General features: G+C 46.3%; 2 protein-coding genes across 4 annotated transcripts; one reads left to right on the top strand and one right to left on the bottom strand.

Moving 5' to 3' along the window:
• Window positions 1–1,866: 1,866 nt before the first annotated feature.
• Window positions 1,867–6,496, top strand: LOC9644360 (probable cellulose synthase A catalytic subunit 5 [UDP-forming]). Of its 3 annotated transcripts, XM_024689060.1 has the most exons (14): window positions 1,868–2,069; window positions 2,336–2,531; window positions 2,724–2,911; window positions 2,978–3,068; window positions 3,134–3,320; window positions 3,381–3,647; window positions 3,699–4,041; window positions 4,095–4,232; window positions 4,284–4,409; window positions 4,460–4,672; window positions 4,739–4,997; window positions 5,049–5,245; window positions 5,313–5,663; window positions 5,738–6,319. In XM_024689060.1, exons 1-14 carry the CDS (start codon window positions 1,998–2,000, stop codon window positions 6,317–6,319), a joined length of 3,210 nt encoding a protein of 1,069 aa, XP_024544828.1. In that variant the 5' UTR covers window positions 1,868–1,997. The 3 variants fall into 3 exon arrangements, with proteins under 3 accessions (XP_024544827.1, XP_024544828.1, XP_024544826.1); XM_024689059.1 differs by having other exon boundaries at window positions 1,867–2,069; window positions 4,739–5,245; XM_024689058.1 differs by having other exon boundaries at window positions 4,095–4,409; window positions 5,738–6,496.
• Window positions 6,497–8,993: 2,497 nt separating this feature from the next.
• LOC112351329 (pentatricopeptide repeat-containing protein At4g02750-like) lies at window positions 8,994–11,129 on the bottom strand. The gene is made up of 2 exons (XM_024688997.1): window positions 9,367–11,129; window positions 8,994–9,117 (listed from the first exon to the last, which is right to left on the bottom strand). Exons 1-2 carry the CDS (start codon window positions 11,127–11,129, stop codon window positions 8,994–8,996), a joined length of 1,887 nt encoding a protein of 628 aa, XP_024544765.1.
• Window positions 11,130–11,158: the final 29 nt, after the last annotated feature.

Genomic DNA, 11,158 nt, shown 5'->3' on the forward strand with positions numbered 1-11,158 from the left:
TAAATATAAACTTTCTCCAAAGTATATTCTGAAATCTAGCTTATTAAGTAACTCCAGTCAACTTTAAAGCCGGATACTACTTTATTGCATAGTCCAACTTTGACCACTATAGACATAGAACCTGGGCTAGTGGCTTGGGAGAAGCCAGTTGAAGGAGTTTCAATTTCTTGAGCTTAAAAAGACATTGAAATTTCCTCAACACCCGTTTGTGAAGGTAGGATTTCACAATGGGTATGGTTTCAGTCTTGACAAACACAAGGTGCTACATCCTTGTCAAAGAATATATAAATAAATAGTTTGGTATTAGATATCATGTTGGGATCTTATGTTTGTCATTAGGCACCTCAGATTTAGAACAATGCACACGTATATGCACATATTTGATGGCAAGCTTTTACTCACTTCTGCGCTGGCACTATCCATCAATTCAGCAGCTCGGAATTTGCTCTCAACACATAAAAGAGGTCGTTGGACACAAATTTTGTTATCGCTCACGGATTGCCTCGCCAAGCAAGCTAGCAGATGCTGTCTTCACAAAGCATTGCCAATGCAAGGTATTCGGTATGCAAGGTATTTTTGTTTCTGGAAAGGCCGGAAATGAGAGCAATCGATAAAAGGAGATTCATTGTTGAATGTCGCGAACTAGAAACATTTACAACATGTCTAGAACTCTTCCTTGAGAAGAACTTCGGCAATGCAGCCAAGGAACAGCTTTTCACGCATAAGAAACAGGGTGGCAAGAAAACACTAGTTCGTAGATTCAATTCCAAAAGAAAGAGCACATACGTCTTATGAAAATTGAAAGAAGTGTATACTAGTACCTCGTCCTTGGCAAGCTTCTCCGTGTTGTGTACATAGCCGACGATACTTTTTCACTTGAATGATCTAGAGACTCTAGAAATCGATCGATCGTCGTGCATGAGATTTTTTTTATTGTTTCTCCCTGTGGTGCTGGAGTACAGTGAGAATCCAGCATCGCGTCTTGTGAAGATGCCCGACGTATGTGCGGCAACTGCAGGGCATCGATTTCAACACTATAAACTTTTCTAAAGTGAGAAGGACCCCTTTGGGTGACTTCATGCTGAGACGTGCTTGGCGGGTGTTTTCATTTCTTTCCTTTTTCTTCATTTTCAAGTTCTTGGTAGCTCAGATCAATGCTGGTTTTCTGAAATATTTCCCTTGAATTTATTTTCTCGCTTTTCTTTTCGGAGTTTTAAACGCACACATTTTGTTTTGTTGTGTGCGGTCGCTGGGTGATTGCGAGCGAGCAACGGAAGCAAGAATACGCTTGTGCTAGAAAGCAATGGACAGATCCAACAGCGATGGCTCTCGAGTTGTTGGAGGCTGGAAAGCGACGCCATGCCCGCCGGGACTGGGCGCCTTTAGATCCAATCCAGCCATGGAAGACGAAGAACTAGTCGCGTAAAGCTACGTTCTAGAAAAACTAGAAAAGCTAAACACTCGTTCGTCTTGACAGGCTACTTAATCGACCATAGTAATGGAGGTTAGACACAAAATAGTGTCTGTGAGAGTGACTAGCGAAGAAAAAAAGAGAGGTGGTGATAGCTTGGACCAGAGAGTGAGAGGCACAAACAAAGACAAAGCGGTGGTTTATTAGTGAAAGTGAACAGTTGTGACAAAAGCTATGGTTTTATTACCTTGAGAGAGTGAAAAGAATGTGTGACAAGAGCTATGGTTTTATTACCTTGAGGATGGAGTGGGGGAGTTACCGGGGTATAGTTAGTGGAGTGTTGTAATCGTTTGTAATCGTAGGGTATCGTCGGTGATGGGTCGTGAGGCCGGCCGGGCCCCCCGGTTGGTGCCCGCACATCGTCTCCTCCTCCTCTTCTTTTTCAAACCCCTCCTCCTCCTCTTCTCTCTCGCGGAATCGCGCCTCCTCTGCCTCCTCCTCCTCCTCTTGGATGATCATGGCGCCGGCTTGGTAGAGCGGCAGGGGTTCTTGATTCTTGGATCGAGCGGCGGCGGCGGCGGCGGCGATGGAGGCAAATGCAGGTCTCATTGCTGGATCTCACCAGATGAATCAGCTGGTGGTCATCCCGGGCGACGGGGTAATCCTTCCAATCCCTTTCTTGCGCGAGAGTTTGCTCTGGAATCGCGATATTTCGCTCGAATTCCCCGGCTGCTAGCTTGCTACCGCGGTGTTTTGCCTGCATCGCGATGCTGGATCTCGCGCGATCCCTTCGATTGCTCGAATTGGTCGTGCATTGGCTGCGATTGGATCGTTCTTGGCTTCCTTGTTTTGAAATATTTGGGCTGAGGTTTTGGGGATTTTGGCGATTTCTTACGTGAGGGAGGGGGAATTTGGTGCTCGCAGGTGAAGCCGCTCAACAGCGTCAACAGCGAGATGTGCCAGATTTGTGGCGACGAGGTGGGCGTGAGCGAGAATGGCGATTTGTTCGTCGCCTGCAACGAATGTGGCTTCCCGGTCTGCCGTCCTTGCTACGAGTACGAGCGCAAAGATGGCAACCAGTCGTGCCCCCAGTGCAAATCACGCTACAAGCGCCAGAAAGGTACTTTGATCTTCTTTCTCTGCTTGTTTCTTAGGAGCAATGCCACTAGCTCGTGAATTCTCGTTCTTGGTCAGTCTTTAACATTGATCACAACTCTTCGGACAACTTCTTTCTACCCACAGAATTTGTGTCTAGTTTTTCTTTCTTTGACCTCGTTTTGTATCGAACCTTCCATAACTCGTGTGGATACAGGGAGTCCGAGAGTGGAGGGTGACGAGGAAGAAGACGACGTCGACGACTTGGACAATGAATTTAAGGCGCTTCCTCAGCAGCAAACGACCGAGGAAATGCTCCAGGGGCACATGAGCTATGGACGTGGGGACGAGGAGAATGTTCACGTTGTTACACCGGGACTTCCTCTTCTCACCAATGGTCAAGAGGTACTTGTAGGGACATATCAACCATAACAAATGTATTGATCAATGATTGCTTGATTGTATCCTCAGGGTGTGGATCCGAATGAGATACCCCCAGAACACCATGCACTGGTCATTCCAAGCCATAAACGTGTTCATCCTATGTCGGATGACTTCTCAGGTGATCATTCTCTGTCCAGTGACTGATGTTATATCATTCTAAGCATTGTCTATTTCCTTTTCTAGTGAGGTCTATGGACCCGACGAAGGATCCGTCTGCCTACGGCTATGGAAGTGTGGCTTGGAAGGAGCGACTCGAAAGCTGGAGACACAAGCAGGAGAAAATGTCGATCATGATGACTGAAGGTGCTCAGCATTTCTCCGACGGTAAAGGTGGCGGTGACTACGGGGCTGACGGTCCAGATGCGCCACTGTAAGCTTTTAAATTCTTTCTTCTGAACACTTTACCGACTGACTGATCTTACACTCTCAGGACGGATGAATCGCGTCAGCCATTGTCGAGGAAGATTCCAATTGCTTCCAGCAAGATCAATCCTTATCGAATGATTATCATCATCCGACTGGCTGTTCTGGGAATTTTCTTGCGCTATCGAATCCTCAACCCCGTTAAGAACGCCTACGGACTTTGGCTCACCTCGGTTATTTGCGAAATTTGGTTTGCCTTCTCTTGGATCCTGGATCAGTTCCCAAAGTGGTTTCCGATCAATCGTGAAACTTATTTGGATCGACTCTCTCTGAGGTACATATATTCCTTCTGTCTTGCCCTCTTTTTCTCATGACATACTGTCAGATACGAGAGAGATGGCGAGTCCCAGCTATCTTCAGTGGATATCTACGTGAGTACCGTGGATCCTCTGAAGGAGCCGCCGCTGGTTACAGCCAACACGGTGCTCTCCATTCTCGCAGTCGACTATCCCGTAGACAAAGTGTCATGCTACGTGTCTGACGATGGTGCAGCCATGTTGACATTCGAGGCACTGGCAGAAACATCCGAGTTTGCACGTAAATGGGTGCCGTTTTGCAAGAAGTTCAGCATCGAGCCTCGAGCTCCAGAGATGTACTTTGCTCAGAAGATCGACTACCTTAAAGACAAAGTCCAGCCGACATTTGTGAAAGATCGTCGTGCGATGAAGGTGCGAATGAAGTTCCTTTTCAACTCTTCATTGACGTCATGAAAACTTTGCAGAGAGAGTACGAAGAATTCAAAGTGCGGATCAATGCTCTTGTCGCCAAGGCACATAAGATGCCTGAAGAAGGTTGGACAATGCAGGATGGAACACCCTGGCCAGGGAACAACACGAGAGATCATCCAGGAATGATCCAGGTTTGTTTCGATTTTCTGAAAGTCCAGTTTATTATAATTTGGAACACGCAGGTCTTCCTCGGCCACAGTGGAGGACATGACACAGATGGTAACGAGCTGCCTCGTTTAGTATACGTCTCAAGAGAGAAACGACCTGGCTTCAATCACCACAAGAAGGCCGGTGCAATGAACTCATTGGTAAGTTGCTGTAGAATCTTCTTTTTACATTACCATTGGCTTGATCCCAGGTGCGAGTCTCGGCTGTTCTTACAAATGCTCCATTCTTGTTGAATCTGGATTGTGATCACTACATCAATAACAGCAAGGCCTTGCGGGAAGCAATGTGCTTCATGATGGATCCTCTGGTTGGGAAGCGTGTGTGCTACGTCCAATTCCCTCAGAGGTTCGATGGCATTGATATTCATGATCGATATGCCAACAGAAACACTGTCTTCTTTGATGTAAGCAACTTCTTACTTTTTCACAGTCTTTCTTTTGATTGAACAAGTTCGTTTTTTGGCTTCCAGATCAACTTGAGAGGCTTGGATGGTGTTCAAGGCCCCGTGTACGTCGGTACAGGATGTGTGTTCCGCAGGCAGGCCTTATATGGATATGACCCACCGATGAAGAACAACTCGTCCAAGAAGAGCTCGTGTTGCTGTGGACCTCGTAAGAAGTCCAAGGCCTCCAAGACCAAGAGAATGGACTCGGACAAAAAGAAGCTCAACAGGACCGAGTCCAACGTCTCAGCCTTCAGTTTGGAAGGCATTGAAGAAGGCTTGGAAGGTAATAACGGCTGTCGAAAGCACTCGACTTACTTACCATCTTCTTACGCAGGATATGAAAACGAGAAGTCGGCCATCATGTCCCAGAAGAGCTTCGAGAAGAGATTTGGCCAGTCGTCCGTGTTCATTGCTTCAACACTGGCTGAAAATGGTGGCGTTCCAGAGGCTGCTTCTCCAGCAGCACTGCTAAAAGAAGCAATCCATGTCATTAGTTGCGGCTACGAGGACAAGACCGATTGGGGAAAAGAGGTATAGTGGTTATACTTGAATTCAACCGAGAACTTATCTTGGTCGCTTCGTCTTGTTTCTCTCTCAGATTGGATGGATCTATGGTTCAGTCACGGAAGATATCTTGACAGGGTTTAAGATGCATGCCCGCGGGTGGCGGTCAATCTACTGCATGCCTCCTCGAGCAGCATTCAAGGGATCAGCTCCAATCAACCTGTCAGATCGTCTCAACCAGGTGCTGCGGTGGGCTCTGGGATCCGTGGAGATTATGCTTAGCAGGCATTGCCCGATATGGTATGGCTATGGCGGCGGCCTCAAGTTTCTGGAACGAGTAGCGTACATCAACACCATCGTCTATCCCCTCACCTCCATTCCGCTGCTCGCGTACTGTACTCTCCCCGCCGTGTGCTTGCTGACCAACAAGTTCATCATCCCAGAGGTAAGAAGAAGAAGCATTGTTGTCAATCACAAAACTCTTGTTTCTAACTTGGTTGTCCTTGTTGCTGGCTCCAGATCAGTAACTTCGCGAGTCTCTTCTTCATCTCGCTCTTCATCTCCATCTTCGCGACGGGTATCCTGGAGATGCGGTGGAGCGGCGTCGGGATCGATGAGTGGTGGAGGAACGAGCAGTTCTGGGTCATTGGTGGCGTCTCTGCGCACTTGTTCGCAGTCTTCCAGGGTCTCCTCAAGGTGCTGGCCGGTATCGACACGAACTTCACGGTCACATCCAAGACCTCGGACGACGAAGAATTCGGCGAGCTCTACGCGTTCAAGTGGACGACGCTGCTCATCCCTCCCACCACTCTGCTCGTCATCAACATGATCGGAGTGGTGGCCGGGATCTCCGACGCCATCAACAACGGATACCAGTCGTGGGGGCCGCTGTTTGGGAAGATCTTCTTCGCCTTCTGGGTGATCGTCCACTTGTATCCCTTCCTCAAGGGGCTCATGGGACGGCAAAACAGGACGCCCACCATTGTCGTCGTGTGGTCGGTTCTCCTCGCCTCCATCTTCTCGCTGCTGTGGGTCAGGATCGATCCATTCCTTCCAAAGACCAAGGGGCCAAACCTTCAGCAATGCGGTATCAACTGCTAGGTGGGAGCTACTCTCTTTTTTCTCGCTCTCTTTCTCCTTGTGCTTCTCTCGCTCTATCACCGAAGTGGGAAAAGGTGGTACAAGGTTTGTGGTGGTTTTTTTGTGTAGATTTTCTGTAAACACGAACGAAGGTTTATAGTCTTTTTATTAGGAATAAATATATTTTGATACTCTCTCTTTCTCTCTCTAAAAAATGAGATGCTTTGGATATTCCTTGCTTTAAAGCACAACAAGCACGAGCTAGATGGTCGCGACTCGTGTGTGTGTGTTCTTGGCTCATGTTCCATTGTGTCTGTTACCTCTTTGCTATTCTCTGTTATACCGAATATGTTAACAGGGTTATTGGAAATCTAGCATCTCGCGCTGGATATTTGTAGCGCTTGAAACATTCCAGGCGTGGTCGCAGCAGCCGTTCTTCCAACAAGAATGAATCTTGCGTTGGAAAATTAAAGTGATCTAAATATTTCAGGCACGCTCTGGTAATGAAGTAGGCATCAATCGCTCACTGGAAGTTTGCTTCCAGGCTTACTGGAGCTGCTGGAGATATGCAGGGCGCCATCACAGCAGTACATCCAAGCAGAACGGTAATGAAGTGGAAGTCACTTCCATCGCTTTACTTGTCGAAATTTTCTTCCAGCCAGCTCATGCACTATGTCCACGCAGCGACCAGAGGCCTCTTGAGGCTAGCAGTCTAGCACTCTGGACTAGCCGTCATATTGCTTATGGCCAGTGCACCTCCTAAAGGATGGGGATGTTCTTATTGGTAAGTTTTTCCATTTCTGTGTGAAAGTGTCAACATTAGGCATCAGCTTTCCTAATGATTTTTTTCTTTTTTTTAACATCGTGTAAAAAAACTCCAAAGTATATTCAAGCATATTTCAAGTTAATAACACTAATTTAAATTCAATAAAATAATTTATTTTTAATATTTTTTATCTATTATTTAAACATCTAAAATATATAATACTATGTCAGTAAAAGATTATTTATATAAATGCATATGGGTTTTTTAATTATTTTATTTTAGGTTAGTCAATACCGTTCTTGTATATTCCAAATGATTTAATCATTCTGAAAACAGAGGAAAATCTTTCCACAAACCTTAAGAATGACCCACCAATTTAGTTAAAGATAAAAGCTTGAAAGTGAACAAAACAGTAAAGGAATTAAAGTTTACCATCAACAAAGTGTGATTGGAAAGATTATGTCGGTATGCACTATCACACATAGTAATGAAAATTTTAAGAGCTATTATAAACTTTTCTTGTGATGACTTCAACTGTTAAAATCAGGAAATAAGAAATTAAAGCTAAAAGTTATGTGTACCACTAAATTAAACACTATGTTCCTACTTTTTTAATGAATTTTTTTTTTGTTTTTTAACATTGTATTCCATATATAAAAAAACTCTGAAGTATATTCAAGGATATTTCAAGTTAATAACACTAATATAAATTCAATAAAATAATTTATTTTTAATATTTTTTACCTATTATTTAAACATCTAAAATATATAATATTATGTCAGTAAAAGACAGGGCACGAACTCTTCAGCGTGCTCTAGCACTTATTTAAGATCGGCAGCAACTGTTTCCCTGTATTTGATGAGCCATATGCATATCTAGAAGCCAGCATAGCATAGAACTCCTCTGGTGTTGGAACATTACGCCAGTGAAAACACAGACTGCTGTAGATGTTGGCCAATGATGCAAAGGGGCGCCTGGACAGTGCCAATGAGCTTTAGAAGATCAGGTTGTGTCGCCATCTCTGTTCCTAGCATCATGGCATCTGAAGCCAACCAGGGGGTATCTGCAAACTACTCTATGAGAACAAACAAAGGCAACTTCAATGCAAGTCATTACCAACATGTTCAGAGCAGGGTACATGGAGGGAGTTTCCGGACATGGGGGTTTGTAATCCCCCATGTTTGGTCCAAGAAAAACTAAACGCTACCCAATGAAGTTGCCTGTCATAACCAATGTTTACAGTTTCAGACTGGTAGAATGAGGCCGTCCAATTGGGTTTTTTGGGGGGAAATCTCGGAGGCGGTGTCCGCCATGCGTCCAAGGGGTATCTAGTGCGACCAAGCGGTAGCTAGCTTGGATGCGATAGAATGTGGTAGAATGCTAATCGTTGCGTTGGAAATTCGAAATATTCCAGGCACTGTTGCAGCAGTGCGTGGTGATCTTCCGCTGTCGCTGTGCGTGCATCCAAGCGGTAACTAGCTTGAATGCATTAGAATGCTTGTAGATCGATTGCGCCATCTTGCAAATTTCCATGCAGAGATCGAAATATTCCAGGCGCGGTCGAGGCAGCGCTCCCGGGCGGGCATCCAATCTACGGTAATGAAGAAGAAATTCAATCGCTTGATCGCTCGTGCTTCCAGGTACACCAGAGATGTCCAACATAGCTTTAGTTAAGTGAGAGCGTGTAACAGAGAGTAACGGAGAGAAAGGGAACCAGTGCTACACAATGGAACATGAGCATGATCCAAGAACAGACACACACACAGACATGATCTAGTTCGTGCTCGTCGTGCTGCCTTGCTGCTGCTCTAGGCACTGGTGCCACTCTCGGCACTTGTCGAGCTCCTCCTCCACGCGCTTCCTGATCCTCTGGATTCCTTCCGGGGTATGCTCGTCGGGGCCTCTCTCGTCGATGTTGGTCGGACGCTCTAGGGAGCGACGGGCTCATACTTGTTATTGCCCACCACGGCCGCCACTGCATCCTCGTAGCTCCACCCAGTGATCATCCCATTTGCTATTCGATGCTCACTTTCTTCTCCATGGCTGCGTACCCTTTTAAATACAACGGGCAGGACCTTTTCATTTAAGGAACATGCTTTTAGAGCAAAATATTTTTGAAGAAGGGAGCCCATATTAGCATATTCTAAGTATAAGGTCTGTATGAACAGACTGACAAGTATGAGCCGCTCCAATCATAATTAGAACCGGAGATTTCGTGGTCTAGCACTAGTAAACCCGAATTCAAATCTCGGCAAAACCTTCAGAAAAAACTCCTACAAACTAGAATTGGCAAATTGATACACGCTGGAAAGGATCACGTAATTTGCTGACGACTTCTCTTGAGCTGCGGATCTAATGGCGCTCTCTCCAGCTGCCTTTGCGAGCCCCTCATCTCTGTGTAGCTTGCAGCCACCCAGCAGAATTCTGCACGTCACGCTGTCGGGCTTGAAAGGCATGTCCTCGGCCACTTCTTTGGCTTCCTCGAGCCTGCCATTCCTCGCCAATGAATCCATCATCACTCCGAAATGCTCCCTCGTTGGTTTCATCATATGGTCCTGCAGCATCGACACGAAATTGTCCCGACTCTCCTCTAGCAACCCAGCTTGACTACACGCCGTGAAGAGATTCAGAAACGATGCCTCGTCTGGCTTCGCACCATGGCAAACCATCTCTCGGAATATCTCTATGGCTTCCAAACCCTGTCCATTCTGGACATAAGCTCCAAGCATTGCATTCCAACAGTAGCCATCGATCTCACCTCTTGCGAGGTTGTCATCAAAGATCTTCTTTGCATTCTCCGTCTGGCCGTGCTTGGACCAGGCAGCTATGAGAACCCAGCACCCTGACAGAAACTTTGGCATGCTCGCAACAAGCTTTTCCAAACAATCGACGGTATCGCCAATCCTAAAACTCGCTGCCAGCATGGTGTTCCAAGACACTTCATCGTGCTCGGGCATCTCGCCAAAAGCTCTCCGTGCCTCCTCCAGCTTCTCGTTCCGCTCGTATGACACGATCATCAGGCTCCACGAGTGTAGATCCCGCAATGGCATTCGTTGGAACGTGTCTTCAGCGTCACGAAGATGCCCGAAACGGGCATAACCATGAATCAAGGCCGTCCAGGCTACGCAGCTCCTGCAAACTAAGCGGTCAAACATTGACTTTGTGTCAACCGGTTGACCCGACTGCGCCGTAGCGACGATGACAGCAGTGAGTGCAAATCCGTCGTGAGATGGCATCAAGTCAAATGTCTTCTTCGCATATAAAAGGTGCCCTTTGAAGGCATATGCTGCAATGACCGTGGTGAAGAAACGAAGATCTCTCATGGGCGCTTCATCAAATAGAGCTTTTACCTGGTCAATATCTCCGCTCTTTTCAAATGCCTGGAGAATTGAAGTCCAGGAGATCTCGTTTGTTCTTGGCATCTTGTCAAAGAGGCATTTAGCTCTACACAGATACCGAGCTTGGGTATAACAAGAAAGCATTGAGTTCCAGCTGATGATATTTCTCTCTGGCATTTTCTCAAAGATTTTCTCAGCTTCGCACAGTTGGCCACCCGAACCCATTGCTGCAATCATTGAGTTGTACGCAATGGTGTCGTGCATGGGCATTTTCTGGCAAAACTCGCAGTGATAATCGATTCCTGAGGCCGACGCCATTGCTGTCCAGCTTACAACATTCCTCCTGGGCATCCTATCAAACATTTGTTTCGACTTTTCGAATTCCCCGTTTTGAACAAGAGCTGCCGTGATCAAGTTCCAGGCGACAATGTTCCATTCGGGCATTCTTTCGAACACAAGAGTTGCCAGAAAGATCTCGTTCATGTTTGAAAGAGCTTGTGCCATTGCTGTCCAAGAGATGACATCCCGCGATGCCATGCTCTCAAAGAACTCTTTGCTTTTGACAAAATCCCCCGTCTGGGCAATTGCGGAAAGAAGCAAATTACACAAGGCTGTGTCATGCCTGGGCATGAGATTGAAAAGAGAGATTGCTCGATCAGTTTGATTACTGCGGCAGTATGTTCCAAGCATGACACTCCACGAGAGAAGACTGCTTCTGTGTGTCATATCAACATTGAAAAGGAATCTTGTGTTTA

Source organism: Selaginella moellendorffii, unplaced genomic scaffold (genome assembly GCF_000143415.4).
Source record: "Selaginella moellendorffii unplaced genomic scaffold, v1.0 SELMOscaffold_60, whole genome shotgun sequence".
NCBI lineage: Eukaryota > Viridiplantae > Streptophyta > Lycopodiopsida > Selaginellales > Selaginellaceae > Selaginella > Selaginella moellendorffii.